Source organism: Mustela lutreola, chromosome 6, assembly GCF_030435805.1.
Source record: "Mustela lutreola isolate mMusLut2 chromosome 6, mMusLut2.pri, whole genome shotgun sequence".
NCBI classification, from domain to species: Eukaryota; Metazoa; Chordata; class Mammalia; order Carnivora; family Mustelidae; genus Mustela; species Mustela lutreola.
Genome location: NC_081295.1, coordinates 148,482,871 through 148,508,316, shown reverse-complemented (window position 1 = coordinate 148,508,316; position 25,446 = coordinate 148,482,871). Strand labels below are relative to the sequence as shown.

The window sequence follows — 25,446 nt, the reverse complement described above, 5'->3', positions numbered from 1 at the left end:
GTGTTTGCCACTGCAAACCCAGGTAGAAGCTACAGCGCAGGAAACAATGTGGGAAAGAAAAGGAAAAAAGCCTGTGTGTGTTGTTCTCTCTCCATGTCTGGGAAATGCATCTCCTTCAAAATAAACTGCCATTCATGAGATGCTCCAGTTAGGAGAGGGGCTAGAGGATGCAAATCGGTGAATTTTTAGCTTATTTTTCCAGCAGGGTTGACTTGCTCATGTTCAAAATTTAAGTTTTACAACCTCTGGAAGGCACTGGGCATTTCAGAAAGGATGGTGGTAACCTGTCTTCCAGGGACGACTACGTCAACTTTATTCTGGATTATCTGTAGTGTTAGTACTTAGGGAAGCCCCTGCGTTTTCAATTAAGAGCCAACTGCACAAATTAAAAGTACTGCACAGTGAAGCTTACATCTGGCCCTCTCGCTTGTCGGTGCACATAAACACTAATATCAAATGATGGTTTTATCATGTGATCCGTCCCCCGGCACATACAAATATAGAACATGACCATAAAAAGTAATGGCCCATGCCCTCTGCAGAGTAATTTATGAAGGCGCGCCCAAACTGGAATGCCAGCTGCAGTTACCTTCTCCCTGACCGCTCTGTCCACACACACAGCCTGGGACACGCTGACAGAAGCAGGGTCTTGCAAAGGGGGCTCCCGCCCAGACTCCCAAAACCGTGAGCAATGGCAAATCTGCAGGCCAAGACACTTGTGGTTTTTTAAAAGGTCTGTCGAATGACTCAACCACTTGTTTTTAAATTAATTTCTGATTCAAGTACTGTAAGAAAAGCCTGCAAGGTTTTTTGTTTTTGTTTTTTTTTCCCAGCAGATTTATGGTGACTAGCAACCAAATATTTATTTATTTGACAGAGAGAAAGAGAGCAAGAGAAGGAACACAAGCAGGGGGAGTGGGGGAGGGAGAAGCAGGCCTCCCGCTGAGCAGGGAGCCCAATGCGGGGCTCGATCCCAGGATCCTGAGATCATGACCTGAGCCAAAGGCAGACACTTAAGGACTGAGCCACCCAGGCGCCCCAGCAACCAAATATTTAGCTTCACAATGGAGAATGGTAAATAGTAACTATTTCATTAAAGATGCAAAGGGATCCCAACACTGGACAGAAGGAGAAAGAAACATTTCCCTGGACTTACACAGAGTTCTGGCCTTGATGGAGAATTTGCCTTCAAGGCAGTCTGGAATGGCACAAACTTCATATGAAATAGTTGATAAAACAAAGGACTGTTATCCTTCTTTATTAACCTTTACCCCCCAGATAATCCCCTAAATCCCCTGTGTGTGATAACCACCTCACTTCCTTTGGGCAGCCATTCATTATCTAATTCATGTCTTACAAAAAGAGAGATGAGCTAATGTGCCTTATCAGATTAAAAAAAAAAAAAAAAGTCACCATGAGTGATGTCCAACAGGACAGGATCTTAGCAAATCCTTTCTGCCTCCAAAGTCCTGGGTTTCTAAATACCTTTAAAGCTACTAACTCACAGGCCCATTCACAGCTTTATGTTGCTAAAATAAACAGTCTGGGCGGAAGAATGACAGAATTACTCTCCTTTCTGATTATCCTCCTCTCTGCATCCTGATAACTAATGATTAGCTTTCCTGTGGGCATTCAGCACTGACTGGGTAGCTTCAGGCTGTCAGCTCAAGCAGACCCTGATGATATCACACAAACCTCTTCCTCCCCTTCCTTCCCTGGTGCTCTATTTCTTGTGAACCGGCATCCATGTCCAGACTTCACACACGCTGGTTGGATTGGGAGGGGCAGTGGTGCTAATTACCGGGTTAATTTTCTTGCCATGGAAAGGCTCACACGGAAAGCAAAGGCTTCTTTTTGCCCCCACTTCTCCAGCTACAACACAAAATGCAACTCAGAAAGCTGCTGGTTACAAGAAAGCAACCTGGAGGGTGCCAGCAAGCAATGAAGTTTTTAGTTGGAAGATTTTAGTTGGACTTACGTCTACATGCTTCTCCAGAGATTAAAAGCATATATTGCCTATGGTTGCCTTTGAGTTCGTAGTGGAGAGAGAACCGGTCCATTTAGCAACATCAGAAAGAGCAGAAACTTAGGCATATTTATCAAGTGTGAATATAGAGTTAATTTGGAAAAGGCTATAGGGTAAGCCGCTGATTAGATTCTGAAGTGTTCCTCTGCCCAGGTCACAAGGGGAGACACCACTACTCAATGAAAACATAGCTGAGTTTGATACAAAGAATAGAAACTTTTTATATCTTTTATTTCTCTTCTGGCTTTTTTTCTATTTTCAAGATAAATGTAGAATTGTATATTAAAAGTCCATTGGAAATACTTGCTTGGCACATATATTAACAATGGTTACTCAGCAGAATATTTTCTTGATGTCTTGATTTCTAAATGTCCTCGGGGTGGGGGGAGCTTTATAGCAATATTTTAAAGCAGGCATTCATTTTACATTAGGGCCAGAATTACTTTATTGCATTATGTTATCTGTCATATGCCCCCTAACAATAGAACTTAGCAGCATTAATCATGGCCAAATCTCTCAAGAAAATCAAGCAACTTCGATTGAGCAACGCGGTGACATTTTCTGGGCATGGACTTAGGGAACACTTGTGAGCTTGGCATTGTTCACTCGTTTGCTTTTCTTTTACAATTTCTAGACTTGCCACCAGTACCACCTAATTCACCCAAGGCATGCTCTGAGATCAAAGTCACGTAACTGTTTTGTTTGGCCTGTTAGAATATCGGACCATAATTTGACACCTTGTAGTTAGGTTAAAACACTACAGAGGAAAAAGGATGAAAAGGATGTACATAAAAAGATATTTATGTACATGTATCTACATCTTTAGCTCTCTCTCTATATATATCCAGATACAATAAAACCATCTGAAAGTTTACTTGTCCTTCTTTGGATGGTTACTGGGGGATTAATTTGGAAAAACCCAAATGAGTGTTTAGGAAGACAATGTTTTCCCACTGAGCTAGACTTCATGTTAGCCAAACCAAGATACTCATGCTGGCTGATTGGCTAGACAACCCCCAAACCTAAGAATTCTTCCTTCCTGGCATATAGGGTGATGACATTTCCCCAGCATCCCTTGGAGCGGGAATGGTCAGGGAACTGAATGAAGGTGGAGGTGACATATGCTCCTTCCAGGCCTGGCCCATCAAACCTTCCCAGGAATGGTCCAGCTTTCTCCTTTCCAATTTAATGGCTGAGGACCTACCTATAGGACGTGGGACCACAAGATAAAAGAAACTTGGATCCCTGAATGACCGTGTAGAAAACTGTCAGCCAAAACCACCAGAGTAGATCTCTCATGAGCAAGAAAAAAATGTCCACTATAGTATGTCTCTGAGATTTGGGGACTATTTCCTAAAGTGGTTGGACTCCCTTGACTAACACCAAATTCTTCTACTCAGTCCCCTGACACTCCCATGCTTTTTCTCATTTAATTCTCACAATTCCTCTCTGAAATAGCAATGGTCATCCCCATTTTCTTTAAGTAGGCTCCACACCCAGTGTGGGGCTCAAACTCATGACCCTGAGATCAAGAGTCCACATGTTCTACAACGGAGCCAGCCAGAAGCTCCCCGCATTTTAAAGAGAAAGAAACATGGGCTGAATTTAACTTTCTCTTCCCTCAGGTGGGCAACTTAACACGCTGGTTTGGTTAGAATGGCTCAGCATAAACATAATGTAGGCTCTACCAGATTAGTTTGCTGTTGGTCACTCAGAAAGAGAGAGTAGATTCTCCAATTTAAGGAGATGTTGATGAATTTGTTTATCTTGAATTTGGATTTTTGTTTTTAGCATTTGGATTTAGATTGCTATTGAGTAGATCCACATCCAAAGTTTCTACTGCTGATGACCCTCACAAATTAGTATGTTTTATGAAAGCCTCAAATGTATTTATACCCACTAGCAGTCTGGATCTGTCATGCACCATGTAATTATCTAAAGTCCTAAGGTTACTACACGAAGCTTTCTTGCTTAGTTTAAGATGAACAAGTTATTAATAAATTAGATTCCTTCTTCATGTGTTAAAAAATACGTTAAGTGACAGGTACCTGCCTGGCTCAGTCGGTTAAGTGCTTGCCTTTGGCTCGTGTTGTGACCTCAAGGTCCTCTCCCTCTGCCCCTCCCCCTGCTCATGCTCACTCTCTCTGTCTCTCTCTCTCAAATAAATAAATACAATCTTTAAAAAAAAAAGAAAACCCATTAAATGAGTGCTTTAAGCAGAACACCAGGTGGGGCCATGCATATTCACTCATAGATGGAGGAGTGGCCAGAAGAGTCTCTCATCTCCCTTTCCTTCTAATTTTCAGACTGTATAAACAATGAAAGGACAAACCATCAGTTCTAGATTCCTGCTCTATACATATTTCCTTTCAAAGTGCAAGTCCAAATAGAGATAGAAAAGAAAAGCAATCAGAATAAATTCTCTCTCTCTCTCTCTCTCTTACTTCCAGAGGCACAAAAAACCCAGACTTTCTGGTCTTTTCCATAGAATAAAGTCCATAGTGGCAGCCAATGACTATAAGCCATGTTCCCTGACCTTGGAAACATAGAGTTAATTTTTTCCCTATGTACTGATGGGGGGATTAATGTACTGATGGACATTAATTCCATTTGAGTGTGCGTGCACGCACGCGCGCGCGCGCGCACACACACACACACACACACACACACCCCATTTCATTGTCCGGTCTTAGTAGCATGAGAAATGTTAGAGAAAATAAGGAAAGTATATCTGGGAGGGAACAAGAATGCCTACTGTAGTTACCCACAGCAGCTACAGTTCATCACCCCACTGCTTACCAAATGCTCCTGCAAGTTAACCAGGCCTATAGGGGGTGAGCTGGGAGGGCAACCTCCTGTGTGGTGATAGCCTTCCTTGGGGGTGATACCTATGCATGGCTTCAGAGGCACTGGTCTACTGGAGATTATATCTTCAGTTCAGGACAGAGTTTTGGGGTCACCCAGAGTGGAGATGATTAAATTTAGCTCATGTTTCACATCTCTCCCAGGTAATGTGAGATGTTTCAAGGCCAAAAAAACCCCACATCTCCCAATTCAAGTTGATGTCTTCTAAGGTTTTATTTTGACACACATCTCCTATAAATGATTGTGCAGGGTGGTTCTTCTTGCATGTGGTGTCTGTGAAAAGGGCTTTGTATGGTGAGTAAGGGAATAGGCCCACGACTAGGTCTGGTGGCCTGGTCATTAATGTGTCCCTGAACTTTGTTTTTTATGCTTGTGAGTTAGAAATCACATATTTTCCCTTGGACATCTACATCCAGAAGAATGGAAATCAACCATTCTCTGACACTATACACAAAGATAAACTCAGAATGGATGAAAGACTTCAGTAGGAGACAGGAATCCATCAAACTCCTAGATGAGTACACAGGCCTCTTCAACATTAGCCACAGCAACTTCTTTCAAGATGCATCTCCAAAGGCAAGGGAAACAAAAGTGAAAATGAACTTTTGGGACTTCTTCAAGATAAAAAGTTTCTGCACAGAAAAGGAAACAGTCAATAAAACAAAGAATGGGAGAAGATATTTGCAAATGACACTACAGACAAAGGGCTGATAGCCACAAGATCTATAAAGAACTTCTCAAACTCAAATAACACAAATAACTCAAATAACACAAAACAAATAATCAAGTCAAAAAATGGGCAGAAGATATGAACAGACACTTCTCCAATGAAGACATACAAATGACTATCAGACACATGAAAAAATGTTCATCATCATTAGCCATCAGGGAGATTCAAATCAAAAGCACATTGGGATACCACCTTACACCAGTTAGAATGGCAAAAATTGACAAGGCAAGAAACAATAAGTGTTGGCACCGATGTGAAGAAAGGGGAACCCTCTTACGCTGTTGGTGGGAATGCAAGTTGGTGCAACCACTTTGGAAAACAGTGTGGAGTTTCCTCAAAAAATTAAAAATAGAGCTACCCTATGAGCCTGCAATTGCACTACTGGGTATTTACCCCAAAGGTTCAGATGGAGTGAAAAGAAGGGCCATATGCACCCCAGTGTTCATAGCAGCAATGGCCACAAGAGCCAAACTGTGGAAAGAGCTGAGATGCCCTTCAACAGATGAATGGTTAAAGAAGATGTGGTCCATATATACAATGGAATATTAGACAGCCATCAGAAAGGATGAATACCCAACTTTTGCATCAACATGGATGGGGCTGGAGGAGACTATGCTAACTGAAATAAGTCAAGCAGAGAAAGTCAATTATATGGTTTCACTTATTTGTGGAACATAAGTAATAGTACGGAGGACATTAGAAGGAAGGGAAAAATGAAGACGGGGGTGGAAATTGGAGGGGGAGAAGAACCATAAGAGACTATGAACTTCAGGAAACACACTGAGGTTTTAGAGGGGAGAGGGGTTGGGAGATGGGTTAGCCCAGTGGTGGGTATTAAGGAGGGCACGGATTGCAGGGAGCACTGGGTTTTATATGCAAACAAAGAATCATGGAACACTATATCAAAAACTAATGATGTACTGTATGGTGACTAACATAACACAATAAAATATATATACACACACACACACATACACACATATATAAACATAAAAAAATAGTACTAATCAACTATGATGCCCCTGGAGATATGCTACAGGGAGTCCATAGTATTCTTTCCTCAAATAATAATGTAGTTAATTATGTACACACACACACACACACACACACACATGAAATAACATACTTTCCCTTCCCAATGCCTGAAACTCCTACTAAAGATTCATTCTCTACCATTTTCTCCTGGATCCCTATTACAACTCTAAGGAAATAAATATAGGAGTCATTACTTAGTAATTCAGCCAGTAGAAAGTAAGCCACCTTGTAACAGCCATGTAGTGGGGGTAAGAGATAAGCCACTGCTATTGTGAGTCACTAGGATTTTGAAGATGTCTGTTACTGCCGCATAACCCTGCCTGCTTTGATACGGAAATGTCAGGAGGAAAGAGCCAAGGTTGGATATTTGACTACTACAGGATTTTGTGCTTGTGAGGATGTCAGGTGGTGAGGTCTACATTCTTGCTGTTCACAGTTTAGCAACAAACGACCAGTATTACCATTACCCAGGAGCTGGCTAGAAATGTCAGGTGATTCCAAGGAAGATTAAAGTTGAGAATTAGTGACCAAGAGGCAACTGGAAATGAGAGCCTGAAGCATCTAAAATAAATTTGCAACCCACCTTCCACAGGTTTCTCGGGTGTGTGGTCCCTGGACAGGCCACCTCGCCATCACACAGGAACTTTTTTTCTTTTCTTTTCTTAAAGATTTTATTTATTTGACAGAGAGAAATCACAAGTAGATGGAGAGGCAGGCAGAGAAAGAAAGGGAAGCAGTCTCCCTGCTGAGCAGAGAGCCCGATGCGGGACTCGATCCCAGGACCCTGAGATCATGACCTGAGCCGAAGGCAGCGGCCCAACCCACTGAGCCACCCAGGCGCCCCCACACAGGAACTTTTTAAAGAAATGCAGATGCTTGGGTCTCGCGACCAAGAGCTCCTGAATCAGACACTATGAAAGGGGCCCAGAAATCTGTGTTTTAACAACCCCAGATGTGATTCTCATACACACTAATGTTTTGGAGCTACTGCCACAAACCAGCTAATTAAAATTACAGGAGTTATTATTCTCCTAAAAGAAGGAAGAGAGGAAGATGTGGATGGTTATAACACATCATTGTTAGAGAAATTCCACCTGTTCACGGTGATTTCCTTTGTGCTGTATCTTCTAGAACGCACACGGGGAAAATCAAGGCCTGGCTGTGGACTACGATATTTACCACTGCGCTGATGACCTCTCCAGTCTGCTTTTCTGTCTAGTGAACGTGCTAGGACAGTGCTGTGGATAAAGATGCAGGGGATAACAATAGCCAAACTATGGAAAGAACCTAGATTTCCATCAATAGATGAATGGATAAAGAAGATGTGGTATATATATATATATAGAACACTATGCAGCCATCAAAAGAAATGAAATCTTGCCATTTGAGACAACTTGGATGGAACTAGAGGGTATTATGCTTAGCGAAATAAGTCAATCGGAGAAAGACAACTATTGTATGATTTCCCTGATATGAGGAAGTGGTGATGCAACATGAGGGGCTTGGAGGGTAGGAAAAGAATAAATGAAACAAGAAGGGATTGGGAAGGAGACAAATCATAATAGATTCTTAATCTCACAAAACAAACTGAGGGTTGCCAGGGGGAGGGGGTAGGGAGAGGGTAGTGGGGTTATGGACATTGGGGAGGGTCTGTGCTATGGTGAGTGCTGTGAAGTGTGTAAACCTGGCGATTCACAGACCTGTACCCCTAATTAGTCTAAGGGCTAATAATACATTATATGCTTATAAAAAATAAAATAATAAAAAAATTATTAAAAAAAAAAGAGATGTAGGGGACAGAAATGGAGGTGGACATCCAAAAATGGCTTTGCATTGTGCCACCCTGGGCCTGCTGGAGCACTGTGGTGAGTGCTATAGAAAACACTTCCTGGGTGCGACCCCCTTTTACCAAGAAAGCAATAGGGTAAGAAGGGGGAACTACAGTGGCTACACCCAGGAATCTGCACAGCCACACGTGTCCCCAACTACAGCTCATTTGGGGAAGCCACGATTCCACTGCATTCATTTGTGTGCTTACTTGTCCTCATTCACCCAATATTTAATGAGTGACTTTTTTTTTTTTTTAAAATTTTATTTATTTATTTGACAGAGATCACAAGCAGGCAGAGAGGCAGGCAGAGAGAGAGGAGGAAGCAGACTCCGTGGTGCAGAGAGCCCGATGTGGGGCTCCATTCCAGGACGCTGAGATCACGACCTGAGCCAAAGGCAGAGGCTTTAACCCACTGAGCCACGCAGGCGCCCCTAATGAGTGACTTCTATGTGTAAGGCCTGCAAGGCCAATAGAGAGGTCTCTTGTGTTTAGCAAAGAGATCGAGTGGGCAGGCCATCAGCAAGGAAAGTCATGGTTCTCCCCTCCATCTAAGACTCCCAGTGATGCACTGAAGTCACGTCTCCCACTTTAATCACAGGAAAGCTGCGCTAAGGCTGTACCTAGAATGCACTGCATTGTGATTTTCCAGTTTCACTTTTCTCTTTTGCAAAGAGGGGAGAAAAAGCAGGGATTGAGAAGGCCAGGGAGGGAAAAGAAACCACAGCAGAGTACACGATCTCGCCATCCTTACAAAGCTGCCTGCCTGGGCCGCGTGCTGACTCCCCATGTCACACGAGGGAAGTGACAGATCCACGGAAGCTCTGGCTACAAGTATGAATTTCCTGAGAAACCCACAAACCCCTCAAGGCCAAGATCACACCTCAGACCAATCAAACGAGACCCTTCCGAAGTGAGATCCACGAGTTGCTATTTTAAAAAAATGTTCTGGGTGATTCCACTGCACAACAGCTGTTCCAGGGAGGGCTGGGGTCTCCGGTCTTGCCCCTTGATGGAGCTGAGCTTCCTCCCCTGAAAGTCAAAGTTTCTCAAGATCCTCGGCAAAACTTTTTCATTTCGGGAGTTTGTTTCAGAATTTAAAGGGAGCTAGTCAACTTAAGCTATTATATTATAATGAATATCCAACTACCTTATTTTTCACTAATTTTTTTTCCCAAAGAAAATGTACTAATTTATCGCCCATCACCAGCATAGCATGAGACCTCCCCGTCTTCCCCATCCTTAGCATGTGACATTGTCAGACTTTTCGGTGTTTGCCATCCCAGTGAGAATGCTGCCGTATTTCCCTGGGGCTTACAGTTTCTATTATAGTGCAAGAAATTAACCACAAATGTAGTGGCTTTGTAACAACACAAGTATATGATTTTCCGGTTCTGAAAGACAGAGGTCCAAAATGGGTCTCAAATCAAGGGGTCAACAAGGCTCCATTCCTTTGAGGGGTTCTACAGGTGAATGTCTTTCCTTGCTTTTTCTAGCTTCTACAGTGTCCTTATTCCTTGCCTTGTGGTCCCTTCCTCCATCTCCAAAGCCAGCAGCATGACATCAGATTTCTCTCTCTGACTCTTCTGCTTGTTCTCTTCCACATGGTAGGACCCTTACGATTACATAAAGCCCACACCAATAATCCAGGATAATCTCCCCATCTCAAGGTCAGCTGATGAGCAAACTTAATTTCTCCATTGCATTGTAACAAACATAACTGCAATTTCTGGGGACTCCAATGATCTTTTAGATAGTTTGTCACCAAACTTCAGAATCAGAATATTTAGTCAAAACGAGAATTCTTTTTTTTTTTTCTTGTTTAGCAATGTATGCTGGTCATAGATCCACTTTTTAACGGGTAATTTCATTTACAACCCAATCGGCAAGGTCAAAATATTGTTATGAAGCCTTGGTAGAGAGCATGATGGGATTATTTACACAATGTGATGTCTGTAGTTTGGGCCAGGTGGGGAGTGGGGGGCACTGGTTTAGAAAGTGGGAAGTACCCCTGCCAACCACCACTTTGCTCTTAATACCCACCACTATGTTTATATTCAAGTTTACTCTGGTCCTTATGTGGCAATGTGATAGTAGGTAGTAGTAAAAGTAGTAAAAGTTGTTAGAAACTGCATGGACTGTCGTCTCTAGATGACCCACATACACAATACATTTAAGAAGCACTGGCTTAGCCTACCCACTCTACGAAATAGTAGCTAACCAAATTCGTACATGCAGTTTACAGATGATGAGAGATGTGAATAGGTTTTGATGACAAAATAGCACAAAATGTGAACTAAAAAGTAGTAAATACTTCCTTGGTTATAAAATGATTGTGAGACTAGTAAAAAGAACAGGCTACATTCTCTTTTATGGCTAGTACTCCATGGTGTCTGTCTGTCCGTCTGTCCATCCACCCATCCATCCATCCATCCATCTATCTATCTCATCACATCTTCTTTATCATGGTGCCAGAGGGAAACTACACTTAATCGTGGTGATCACTGCGTAATGCACAGAACTGTCAAGTCACTGGGTCCTATACGTGAAACCAATATAACACCGTATACGTCAACTATATTTCAATAAAAGAATAATAATAGGCTGCAGATGACATAAATGAATTGACCTTTTAAAAAGGTGATGTTACAGTAGGAATTTGACCACAATAAGAGGACGAAGCAGAAGGAATGTTCCACACCATGACCTCGATTAGAAACATATCTACATGCTACAGAACTCATCTTGGGCATGACTCTCAGACTGAATGGTTCTGCTGCCTCCTTGTTGTCTGTCTTACACTACTGCCCTTTTTCTAGGCAGCCCTGCCTCTCCAAATACACTCTTACCTCCTGGGGTTGTTGGAACTGTGAGGCCATCAGAAGGAACGCCCGCTGGGCCTGGAAAGCGCTGTGTACCATCTCCGCCTGGGAACAAAGAAGACGACGGAGGTTTAGATGTTTGAGCTTCAGAACAAAGCATGACCATATGATCCAGCAAATCTATCCCTAGGTATACACCCCAAACTGAAAACATACGTCCACACAAAGCCTTGCTACTGGATATTGGCAGCAGCATTATTCACGATAGTTGAGATGGAGAGACAACCAGAATGTTCATCCAGGGATGAATGGATAAACAAAATGATATATCCATACAATGGGATGTTACGCGGCATTAAAAAGAGGCGAAGTGCTGATCCGTGCTACCATGCGGGTGACCCTTGAAAACATGCTGAGTGAAGGAAGCCGGTCAAAAAAGACCACATGTGTATGAGTCCATTGATATGAAATGTCCAGAATAAGCAAATCTACAGAGACAGAAAGGACACTCGTGTTTGCCTAGGGCTGGTGGGAGAGAGGAATGGAGTATGAGGTTTCTTTTGGGGGTGAGGCGGGAAGCAGAGACTGATGATGGTTTTACAGCTTGGGGCATCTACTAAAATACCACTGAACTGTTCACTTTAAAAGAGTGAATGTTATCTGTGGGAATGATATCTCAGTAAAGCTGCTGAAAAATGCCTGAGCCCCAAACGCGGTTGTTTTCAAAGGGTATTTCTCCTGTCTCTGTTTGCAGTGTGCCCAAACCTCTTCTATGCCTTCTGCTGGAAAGGAAGTTGTCCCTTAAATCGTCCCCAGACACTGTGTTCATTTTGAGCCAGTGGCTTCTCCAATTATTAAGACAGATCTAGAGATTTCAGCACTACCTGGACTGAACCCTCCCCCCTCCCCAAGAAAGGAGCCAGGTGGGAGAGTGTGTTTAAATACACGGTGCCTTCACTATTAATGCTTTACTTTTTCAAGTTTAAAGAGTTACAGAAGAGGACCAAGAAGAAAAGGATTCCAGATGTTTGTATCACACACAAGTGACCATTTTGGCACCCTTTTTCTAGTTCTTAAGAAAATTCACATAGCTATTCTCATAAGACAAAGCACAAGGATTTAGTATAATTTTTAAAAGCAGAAAGTTACAAATATTAAGGTTTAAAAAAAGTCTCACATCTATCATCTTTATTAAAAATAGATGAACACCACTGTGCCATCTTTTAAGATATATATGCACAGAGACCTTTAAAAGATGGGACCATACCAAGGTACTATTTTTTAAAATAAAAAGTATACATTTTAATTGTGGTTGAATAGTAGAGATGAAAGAGACAGAATTGGTAAATTAGAAGTTTCTGCAATATAATAATTATTAAGTTCTAAATTATCATTCCAAGGGAAAAAATTTATATAAAAAATATATATAAGTATGTAAATATATATAATATATTATAAATAATTAATATATATAATATATAATTATAAATAATTATAATATATATAATATTAAGAGATTGGAATAATTATGTATTTGCATTTTAAATTACATGGTATCATTTTAGACAGTATTTTAGACAGTATTGATTGGCTCCTTACTGGCAAAGATAAGAATATAAGTACACTCCTATGTCTTTCCGTATTTCTGATATTCTATCTTCCATATTTTTGAGTTGTTATTTTTATTTTGCTCAATTAAATAGCATTCATAGTCTAGCTGGAACATGAATCCACAGACTCTAGGACAGAGGCTACATTTAAATACACCTCGTGGTTCTTACCATTTTACCACGATTTCTCCATTTCCGGATTATTCTGAGATTTTTTATTGGCCGAACCTCATTATCAATTCTTTTTTTTCCAAGAAAATCTCAAAGTTGCTTTTAGTTCTTCAGGTCTGGACATGTCTCCCTGTCGTCTTTCTATTTTAACAGCATCTGCGCTGAATGGAACCTCCTTGGTAACATTCTTCATCCATTTTCAGATAACACGGCACTAACTGTACCAACAGAGAAATCTGAAGCCAGATGGGTTTTTTTTTTTCTCTCTCTTGCAGAAAATTGGCTGTTTCTAGTTTGACACCTGAAGAATTATTTCTTTATCCTTGGGGTTTAACAGCCTAGCCATGATGTGTTTGGATTTTGAGCGTTCTATGTTATATCTGCTGGAGTAGGTTTGGCCCTCATTCATTTCTAGGAAAATTTTTCTTTTATCTTTCAAGATACCTCTGTTGCGCTTGTTAGAATCTCTCTTCAGGGACTCCAATTATTATCTTCAGATCGTGTGATGTTTGAGTGTCTTCGTAGCTTCTACATTCTCTCTCTGCCTTCAATTTCTTTGTCTTCATCTGTATTTACTGCGATCACATGAATACGGTTTTCTACTGTGAGTGAACAGATTTCCAACAGGATCTCTTATACATACATTCACTTAATCTATGTATCATTTCTGTATGGATGTCATTTTTGTTCTTCATTTGTTAGACCTTCAACTTCTCTTGCATTTCACTCCCACCAAAGTTTTATCACCTTGTCTTTAAGCTATTTATTTATTTATTAAAGATTTTATTTATTTGCTTGACGGACAGAGATCACAAGCAGGCAGAGGCAGGAAGAGAGAGAGAGAGAGGAGGAAGCAGGCTCCCTGCTGAGCAGAGAGCCCGATGAGGGGCTTGATTCCAGGACCCCGGGATCACGACCTGAGCCGAAGGCAGAGGCTTTAACCCACTGAACCACCCCATCTTTAAGCTATTTAAAAATACATTTATACTCTCATTAATTCTAAGAGTGTAAGTTATGCTCTAATTAAGCCATTTTGAGGAATCTGTTTCTGTTCCTTACGTTCCATTTTCTCTGAGCGTAAGCCGATGCCTTCCCTTCGCATGCAACGTTCCTTTCCGACACACTATTTCTGGCTGCCATGAAGGTGTGTCCATGAGTCCTTTGCTACCATATTGTGGGTTTCTTTATTTTCCCTTTCAATCAAGGGTTTGTGCTCTATCAAACTCTTTAAGGGCCTGATGGACTGGGACAGGAGAGGGATGGCTCAGTGAGGAGATGTCCAGCCTTTGAGAATTTGGATGCTACTCAATCTTCTGGTTTTATTTTGAATATCCTAAACCACGATTCACTCCACATCTTGGCTATTGTAAATAACGCTGTGATGAACATAGGGGTGAATGTGTCTTTTTGAATTACTGTCTTCATTTCCTTTGGATAGATACCTAGAAGGGAAGTTGCTGGATCATATGACAGTTCTATTTTTAATTTTTTGAGGAATCGCCATACTGTTTTCCACAGTGGCTACACCAATTTACATTCCCATCAACAGCGCACAAGGGTTCCCTTTATATCCACATCCTTGCCAACACCTCTTATTTCTTGTTTTTTTGGATAACAGACATTTTGACAGGTGTGAGGTGATATCTGGTGGTTTTGATTTGCATTTTATTTGTGGCTAGTAATGCCGAACATCTTTTCATATACCTGTTGGCCATCTGTATTTCTTTAGAAAATTACTGTATTCAAGACCTCCACCCATTTTTTTAATCAGATGTTTTTTGATAGTGGGTTGCATGAGTTTTCTTCATATATTTTGGGCATGAACCCCTTATTTGATACATCATTTGTGAAAACCTCCCATTCAGTAGGTTGCTTCTCATTTTATTGATGGTTTCCTTCACTGTGCAAACCTTTTTAGTTTGACATAGTCCCACTTGTTTATTTTTGCTTTTGTTGTCCTTTCCTGAGGAGCCAAATCCAAAATCCATTGCTACCACTAATGTCAGAGTTCAGTACTTTTGTTTTCTCCTAGGAGTTTTATGGCATCAGGTCTTACATCTAGGTCTTTAATCCATTTTGAATTTATTTTTGTGTAGTGTGTGAGGAAGTGGTCCAGTTTCATTCTTTTGCATGTGGCTGTCCAGTTTTCCCAGCACCACTTACTGAAGAGACTGTCTTTCCCCATGCCTCCTTTGTCATAGATTAACTGACCATATAAGTGTGGGTTTATTTGTGGGCTCCCCATTCTTTTCCAATGATCTACGTGTCTGGTTTTGTGTCAGTACCATCCTGTTTTGACTACGACAGCTTTGTGCTATAGTTTGAAATCTGGGGCTGGGATACCTCCATTTATGTTCTTCTTTCTCCAGATCAATTTGGTTATTCAGGATATTTTGTGGTTCCATAAGAATTTTAGAATTATTTGTTCTTGTTCTGTGAAAAATGTCATTGGTATTCTGATAGAAGCTGCACCGAATCTGTAGATTGCTTGAGGTAGTATGAATATTTTAACAATATTAATTATTCCAATCCATGAAAACAGTATCACTTTCCATTGATTCATGTCATCTTCAATTTCCTTCATCAATGTCTTATAGTTTTCAGAGTACAGGAATTTCACCTCCTTGGTTAAATTTATTCCCAAGTATTTTATTCTTTTTGGTGCAGTTGTAAATGAAATTATTTTCTTAATTTCTCTTTCTGCTATTTCATTATTAGTATATAGAAAAGCAACAGATTTCTGTATATTGATTTTGTGTCCTCAACTTTACTGAATTCATTTATAGTTTTTGGTGAAGTCTTTAGTGTTTTTAATATAGTATCACATCATCTGCGAACACTGATAGTGCTATTTCTTCTTTTTCATTTTGGATGACTTTTTTTTCTTTTTCTTGCCTAACTGCTGTGGCTAGGATTTCCAAAACTATGTTGAAGAAAAGTGACTAAAGTAGGGGGAAGTGACTAGTTTTTGTCATTCCACTTCATTAACATGTTCTGACATTTGACAAATTTTCTAAAATTTTTACTGACATGAGCACCTGATTCTTGTTTCTAATTTTTCTTGTTATTTCTCATTCAAGGATTTTTTTTTTCTGAGATACAAAGCTTCAGCTCAAACCAAGATCCTTAGACCATTTCAATAAAACAACAAATTCAATTATCAGCATAATAGAACGTCTCATGAATATTTTTTTTGCCTTTTCTTCCACTTTATTTCATATTCCCACAATAATGACTCCTTTAATTTAAACTAAAAACCATAGAGGGATCCTGAAAGGGTAGCAGCAAAGGATCAGAGGTCAAAGACTGAAGATCAGGTGGGATGGGGAATCAGCAAATTGTCTTGACTGGGCTCTTGAAGTTGCTGGCGGCTTGGAGCTGCAGTTGGTAGGCCATTGGATGGATCTTGAAACTGTAAAGCCTGGGTACAAACTGGTTGGCGGGCCGCTTGGGCTGGTACTCCGGGTGCACCATGAAGAGCATGTGAGGGAAACCGGTGCCAAAGTAGGCGCCGTCCGTGTGATGGTGCCTTGATGACTTGGGTGTGTACACGTCCATGCACTTGGGTAGTAGAGCTTCACCATGGCCTCACCTGGGATGTCCGAAAGGCTGATGGGAAGCATTGGCTGGTTCTCACAGTACACACGGGGACAGTAGCCAAAGTCTCCCTGCTGGTACTTTTCCAACATCTGGGCGATGCCACGGTTGGTGAGGATAGAGTGGGCATGGATCAATCCATAAAGTATCTCGGCTGCCTGCTCAATCAGGTCGCTCTGGTTGGGGTTGTCTTCCAGCTCTTCATTAGGCTCTAGGTCTAAGATCATGTCTAGAGCTTATTGATAGTGAGGAACCTGCTCATTGAGTCCAGTGAGATTGAATTTGTCCTGGATGTAGTCCTCATCCACTTCACAGAAAAATTCATTGCCACGGAGCCCACAGAACCAGGAAATCGAGGACACCTCCTCTGAGCTGCTCATCTTCACGTCAGTAGCTCGACGGGGACTGGGAACAGGGCCGGGGAGGGGAGTTGCCGCTTCCAAGGAACCGCAAGGGCTACAACGCAGGCCACAGACCCGACCTCGGCAGCCGAAGTCAGTCTCATGAATATTTAAATAAAGATATATTTTCCATTTTGGAGTATACCATCTCCTATTATTTGTCCTGGTACTCTGAATGCTGGGATTATATTGCTCAAAATCTCAAAATTTTGGATGTTCCTTAGGGAGGAACAGAGGATTTTCAATATTTACTCTTCTGGAGGCCATTATGATCTTATGAATGTCAAGTTCTGAGCTGCATGAAAGTTCACCCATGTATCAAAATGTGTATTTTCAGTAGGACTTCTGTCAGTCTCTAATGACCACATTTCCAAAAATAAAACTATGTTGAACAACAGTGGTGAGAGAGGGCATCCTTGTCATTTTCCTGATCTCAAAGGGAAGGCTGTCAGTTCTTCCCCATTGAGGATGATATTTGCTTTGGGTTTTTCATAGATAGATTTTATGAAGTTGAGGAATGTTCCCTCTATTCCTATACTTCGAATCGTTTAAATCAGGAATGGATGCTGTATCTTGTCAAAAGTTTTTTCTACATCAATTGAGAGGACCATGTGGTTCCTCTCTCTTCTCTTAACTGATCTGTTCTATCACATTGACTGATTTACAAATGTTGAACCAACCCTGCATCTCAGGGATAAATTCCACCTGGTCATGGTGGATAATCTTTTTAATGTACTGTAGGATCCTATTAGCTAGGATCTTGTTGAGAATCTTGGCATCCATATTCATTAGGGATATTGGTCTGAAATTCTCCTTTTTGGTGGGGTCTTTGCGTGGTTTGGGGATCAGGATAATGTTGGCTTCATAAAAAGAGTCTGTAAGTTTTCCTTCTGTTTCTATTTTTTGAAAGAGCTTCAGGGGACTAGGTATTATTTCTTCTTTAAATATTTGGTAGAATTCTCCAGAGAATCCGACAGGTCCTGGGCTCTTGTTTTTTGGAATATTTTTGATCACTGCTTCAATCTCATTACTAGATATTTCCAGGAATGCATCCATTTCATCTAGGTTGCGTAACTTATTGGCATATAACTATTGACAATAATTTCTGATGATTGTTCCTATTTCCTTGGTGTTAGTCGTGACCTCTCCCTTTTTATTCATAATTTTATTAATTTGGGTCCTCTCTCTTTTATTTTGGATTAGTTTGGCCGACAGTTTATCGATCTCATTGATTCTTTCAAAAAAACCAGCTTCTAGTTTCATTGATGTGTTCTACTGTATCTCTAGTTTCTATCTCATCGATCTCTGCTCTAATCTTTATTATTTCCCTTCTTGTATGTGGGGTTGGCTTAATTTGTTGTTGATTCTCCAGTTCTTTAAGGTGTAAAGAGAGCTGGTGTATTCTGGATTTTTCAATTTTTTTGAGGGAGGCTTGGATGGCTATGTATTTCCCCTTAGGACCACCTTTGCTGAAACCCTGAATTGCTAAGGAAATGTTGAAAAAGAAAAACAAAACTGGGGACATCATGTTGCCTGATTTCAAGCTTTACTACAAAGTTGTGATCACCAAGACAGCATGGTACTGGCACAAAAACAGACACACAGACCAGTGGAACAGAGTAGAGAGCCCAGATATGGACCCTCAACTCTATGGTCAAATAATCTCCAACAAAGCAGGAAAAAATATACAGTGGAAAAAAGACAGTCTCTTCAATAAATGGTGCTGGAAAAATTGGACAGCCATTCTCCTACCCCATACACAAAGATAAACTTGAAATGGATAAAAGATCTCAACGTGAGGCAGGAATTTATCAAAATCCTAGAGGATAACATAGGTGGTAACCTCTTTGACATTGGCCACAGCAACTTTTTTCAAGATATGACTCCAAAGGCAAAGGAAACAAAAGAGAAATTGAACTTTTGGGACTTCATCAAGATCAAAAGCTTCTGCACAGCAAAGGAAGCAGTCAACAAAACAAAGAGGCAACCCACGGAATGGGAGAAGATATTCGCAAATGACACTTCAGATAAAGGGCTGATATCCAAGATCTATAAAGAACTCCTCAAACTCAACACACACAAAACAGATAATCACGTCAAAAAATAGTCAGAAGACATGAACAGACAATTCTCAAAAGAAGACATACAAATGGCTAACAGACACATGAAAAAATGTTCATCATCACTAGTCATCAGGGAGATTCAAATCAAATCCACATTGAGGTACCACCTTACACCAGTTAGATGGCAAAAATTAACAAGACAGTAAACAACATGTGTTGGAGAGGATGCAGAAAAAGGTGGAACCCTCTTACGCTGTTGGTGGGAATGCAAGTTGGTGCAGCTACTTTGGAAAACAGTATGGAATTTCCTCAAAAAATTAAAAATTGAGCTATTCTATGACCCTGCAATTGCTCTACTGGGTATTTATCCCAAAGATACAGATGGAGTGAAAAGAAGGACCCCAATGTTCATAGCAGCAATGGCCACAGTCGCCAAACTGTGGAAAGAACCAAGATGCCCTTCAACAGACGAATGGATAAAAAAGATGTGGTCCATATATACAATGGAGTATTATGCCTCCATCAGAAAGGATAAATACCCAACTTCAATATCAACGTGGACGGGACTGGAAGAGATTATGCTGAGTGAAATAAGTCAAGCAAAGAGAGTCAATTATCATATGGTTTCACATGGAGGACATTGGGAGTTGGAGAGGAGAAGTGAGTTGGGGGAAATCGTAGGGGGAAACGAACCATGAGAGACTGTAGACTCTGAGAAACAAACTGAGGGTTTTGGAGGGGAGGGGGGGTGTGCCTGGTGGTGGATATTATGGAAGGCATGTATTGCATGGAGCAGTGGGTGTGGTGCATAAACAATGAGTTTTGGAACAATGGAAAGTAATAAAATAAAATGAAATGAAAAAAAGGAAAGAAAACTATGAGATACAGCTTTCCACAGCTTGGATATAAATAAAATAATTGTACTTCTCCTGGCCACAATAACACAGAGGTATTGTTCTCATCTATGACAAAGCTGGCAGAGTTGACTGAATTGTAGTTGCTGTGGAACAGTAATTTAGGATTACCTGACTTCTGTAGTTAAAGCTGCTAGCTCTGAGGGGCATTGACAATATTTTTGTAGTTATTCTAAGATGAACACTATCAGTAGCATTTTTTTTACTTTCCCTAGAAAGAATGTTTAGCCTGGTGCTAGTAATTTTCTGGTGGTCTGATTAGCAAAATGGTCAATTTCATTAATTAGAGTTCTTCCCTAAACAGCCTTTCACAACAAAAGGGGTGGAGGTTGGAGCAGAGAATGGCTCAATACCTAGATTCTTGCTTCAACTCTCTTCAACTTTCACTTTGCTTATGCAGAGAAATCTACAGAATCCACAGAATTCTTCAGAAAGATTTCTCCCTCTAGTTCCTTGGAACTCTGGGCATAATTAGCAGATTGTAAACCACATTCATGTTTAACCACATTCATGTTTAACCTCATGAAAATCCATGTTTCAAAGGATTTTCATTCCGCACTTGAGATATCCTGGTCCACCTGCTTCTACAGGAAAGTTCCGTGAGTTCCCTCGACCAGAGAGCATCCTATTTAGGAGCAATTTTACTAAACCTGCTGAGTTCTGATAACTTGAAAGGGAGAATTTGGCTCACTCAGGCAGTTCGAAGCATTGTGAAAGAAAAAGCCAAACGTAGGGATTTTCAGTAACAACAAATAATTGAGGGTTTTTGCTGAGTTTGTCCATCACATGTGTGCCGGGCTCAAGAGCCTCAGTGACCTTTGTGGGTGTCTATGTGCATCTATCTTCCTGCGAGCACATGTGTGCAGAGAGAAGAGGGAGACTTTGGTAAGAGTCAAGGCTACACATTTTATTTAAACTCAATCAATTATCACCTAGGTAACTGGGATTCTTGGATAGATGGAATGGTGGACCATCTTGTTTTGTGCTCCTAGGGGACAGAGTAGGAGAATGAATTTTGTTAGTCAATTTAAAGCAGACCTTGGGACTAGAAGATCTGGGCAAATATGACTTATTTCCATTGAATCTCTTCAGGAGAGAGCTGGCTCCTGGGGGAAGCCCAAGTCTAGTCATCAGATCTTTGCATTGCTTCACTGGGAAGGCTACAGGCTGCAAAGTACTATGTGGATGAAAAAGGGGAGGCACAACTGGGGGAAAATGTGTAAGAGACACAGAGAGATGAAAAAGTATCCAGCAAGGGTACCTGTAATGAAGGGATTTCCAGATCTTCTGAAACAGTATTATCCTTTTTCTTGAGACCTGACAGTGAAGGGAAGAGGGTTCTCCTCTTCTAAGGTCAAGGGAATGAGCACCTGCTCTTTGGGAGCAATATGCTGGCTGAGAAGGTCATGGTCAATGCTATCCCTATATTCCTCCCTAATTAATCTGCCAATGCCCTATATTTTACAATAAGAGATAATGTATTTTTAGATTTTATTCCTTAGGGACCTCTAATCAAGGGCCTCGAACTCTAAAGGGGAAGTTCCTTGAGTTTCAGCCAATGAAGAGCCTTTAAAGAGGGACCTGAGAGACGAAAGAAAAACAAGAACATGAAATGATGACAAGAGGTCATAGGATAATGAAGACAAAATATCACCACTTCATAATTTTGCTGGAAACAAATCGGAGATGTCTAATTTTGTAAAAATGAACAAAGGCACCAACTCTATAAAGTCAGATTATGAAAAGCATCTGGGTTGACATATTAAGAACCATAAAGAGGGTGTACACCGTGCTTCTCAATCTTAAGTGTGCATTATATTCACCTGGATGGTTTTTTTTTTTCTTAAGATTTATTTATTTATTTGACAGACAGAGATCACAAGCAAGCAGAGAGGCAGGCAGAGAGAGAGAGAGAAGGAAGCAGGCTCCTGGCTGAGCAGAGAGCCCGATGTGGGGCTCGATCCCAGGACCCTGGGATCATGACCTGAGCCAAAGGCAGCGGCTTAACCCACTGAGCCACCCAGGCGCCCCTGGATGGTTTTTTAAAAAAGATTTTATTATTTATTTGACAGAGAGATCACAAGTAGGCAGAGAGGCAGGCAGAGAGAGAGGGAAGCAGACTACCTGCAGAGCAGAGAGCCCGATGCGGGGCTCGATCCCAGGACCCAGGAATCATGACCTGAGCTAAAGGCAGAGGCTTTAACCCATTGAGCCACCCAGGCACCCCATCACCTGGATGGTTTGTTAAAACAGATTGTTGAGCCTTACAACCAAGTTTCAGATTTGATAGGTTTAAGTGAGCCCGAGAACTTAGATTTGTAACACAAAAGGAAACACATAATTTGAATAGGTCTCTTTATCTGTTAAAAAAATTCAATTAATAATTAATAACCTTTTGAAAATGGAAACCACCAGGCCCAATGGGTTCATTGGTGAATTCCACCAAACAAGTATATCAATTTCCTACAATCTCTCTTAAAAGATTGAATCAGAGGAAACACTTCCTAAATCATTCCAGGAGGCCAGTACTACCCTAATACCATTAATTTTTTTTAAAGATTTATTTATTTTAGAGAGAATGCATGCACAAGTCGGGGGACACAGGGATAAAATCTTCAAGCAGACTCCCATTGAGTGTGGAGCTTGACATGGGGCTGGATCTCCCTATCTTAAGGTCATGACCTGAGCCTAAACCAAGAGCCAGACACTGAACTGACTGAGCCACCCAGGTGCCCCACATTAACTGGTTTTTCAATATTGAACCAGCCTTGTAGATCCTGGAAAAATTACACTTGACCATGGTGTATAATTCTTTCTATACTTTTTTGGATTTGATTTGCTAATATTTTTTGAGGATTTCTGCACTTATGTTCATGAGAGATATTGGTCTGTAGTTTTCTTGTCTTATAATACCTTTTATCACTACACAATGCCCTTCCTTATCCCTGGCAACTTCCCTTACTTGGAAGTATGCTCTTCTGAAATTAATACAGGTACTCTTACTTTCTTCTGATTAATGTTAGCATGATATATTTTCTGCATCCATTTATTTTTAATCTGTGTCTTTACATTTAAAATGGCTTTCCTGTAGACAGCATGTAGTTGGGCCATGTTTTTTGACCCACTGTGACAATCTCTATCTTTTAATTTGTATATTTAGACCACTGACATTCAAAGTGATTACGGCTATCACTGGATTAATATCTACCATATTCATTGCTGTTTTCCATTTGTTGCCCTTGTTATTTGTTCCTATTTTTTTTGTCTTCTACTCTTTTTTCTGCCTTTTGTGGTTTTAACTGAGCATTTTAGATGATTTCACTTTCTCTCCTTTCTTAGCATATCAGTTACATATTTTTTTTCCTTTTAAGAGGTTGCAATATACAACTAATCCAAAATCACTTTCAAACAACATTACACCACAGTAGCATAAATACCTCATAATAACAAAATAATCTTAATCTCTTCATCTTGTCCTGAGTACCACTGCTGTCTTTTCATTTCACTTATATACATATATATACGATACATACGCATATTGATGATATATACAGAAGTGTAGTAATTCAATATACTGTTCCTATTATTATTATTATTTTGAATGAATTGTTACACATTAGATCAATCAAGAATATAAAAAAAAGATTTAATTATACCTTCATTTATTTCTTTTTTAATGTTAGTCTTTATATAGATACAGGTTTCTGAGCTAATTATATTATACTCCTTTTCTTGGAAGAGCTTGTTTTAACATTTCCTGCAAGGCAAGTCTACTGGAAACAAGTTTCCTCAATTTTTGTCTGAGAAAGTACTTCTTCACTTTTGAAGAATAATTTTTCAGAGTACAAAATTCTAGATTGGTAGGTTTCTTCTCTTAACACTTTACTTTAAATATTTCCCTCTACTCTCTTCTTGCTTGTGGGTTTCTGAGGAAAGGTCATATGTATCTTATCTTTGTTCCTCTATAGAAAATGTGTTTTCATCTGGCTTCTTGCAGGATTATTCCATTATTTTTTATTTCCTATAATTTGAGAATGATACACTGGGGTGTAGTTTTTGCGTATTTATCCTGCTTGGTATTCTTTAAGCTTCCTGGATCCGTGGTTTGGTTTCTGATATCAATTTGGGGGAAATTCTTGGTAACCATTGTTTCAAATATTTTTTTAAAAAGATTTTATTTATTTGACAGAGAAAGAGATCACAAGTAGGCAGAGAGGCAGGCAGAGAGAGAGAGGGAAGCAGGCTCAGTCCCTGCTGAGCAGAGAGCCCAATGTGGGACTTGATCCCAGGATCCCGAGATCATGACCTGAGCCAAAGGCAGAGACTTAACCCACTGAGCCACCCAGGTGCCCTCAAGTAATTTTTTCTATTCCTTTCTCTCTTTGGTCTCCTGATACTCCCATTAAACATATGATACACCTTTCATAGTTGTCCCACAGCCCTTGGATATTCTGTTCTGTTTTGTTTGGTCTTTGTTCTCTCTGTTTTTTGAAGATTCTACTGATGTATCTTTTAGCTCAGAGATTTCTTCCTCAGTGGTGTACAGTCTACTAATAAGACCATTAAAGCCATTTTTTGCCTCTGTTACAGTACTTTTAATCTTCGGAATTTCTTTTTGATTGCTTCTTAGGATTTCTGTCTCTCTGTTTATTACCCACCTGTTTTTGCATGCTGTCTACTTTTTCCATTATTGTCCTTTACAAATTAATCACAGTTATTCTAAATTCCCAATTTGATAGTTCTAACATTGCTACTACATTTGGTTCCAGTGAGTGCTCTGTCTCTTCAAATTCTGGTTTTTGTCTAATGGTATGCCTTGTAATTTTATATATATATATATATATATATATATATATATATATATATATATATTTTTTTTTTTTTTTTGGATAGCCAGATATGATGTACTGAGTGGAAGAAACTGCTGTCAATAGACTTTAGTAATGGAGTGGTGAGGCAAGATGAGGAAGTGTACTTTAATCCTACAATTAGGTCCCGATCTTTTAGTGAGCCTATGCCTCTGGACTGTGAATTTCCTGTGTCTCTCACTTTTTCCCCTTCCTCCTGAGATGGGACAGGGTGGCTATAGTCAGCTAGACTTGATTTCTCTTTCCTATGTGGAAGACTAGAGCCAGCTGGAGTTGAGGATTTCTCTTTCTGAGGTCAGCAGGGCTCTGACAATACCCTGCACCAGGGTATGCCCTGATTTGTTTCCACTGAGGACAGGCCTTATTGAGAACAGAGTGCTCTGGCTAATTTCAAAATGCTTACTTCCCCCCTCCCCTTGCCAGGAGTCTGGGGATACTTTTCTTCCACATTTACGATGGGAACCTGGTTGAAATGCTATGGGTATATCTCCCAGTGTTGTGAGGGACCCCAACAAC

The 25,446-nt window shown here is 40.4% G+C and overlaps 1 protein-coding gene and 1 pseudogene across 2 annotated transcripts in view; both read right to left on the bottom strand.

Moving 5' to 3' along the window:
- The window catches only part of CAP2 (cyclase associated actin cytoskeleton regulatory protein 2), a 132,728-nt gene that overhangs the window by 67,878 nt on the left and 39,404 nt on the right, over positions 1-25,446 (bottom strand). For both annotated transcript variants that reach the window (XM_059179417.1, XM_059179416.1), the window contains exon 4: positions 11,334-11,411. In XM_059179417.1, the coding sequence (XP_059035400.1) occupies positions 11,334-11,411 (78 nt within the window). The remainder of the gene's footprint in view (positions 1-11,333; positions 11,412-25,446) is intronic.
- LOC131833291 (casein kinase II subunit beta-like) lies at positions 16,418-17,174 on the bottom strand (annotated as a pseudogene).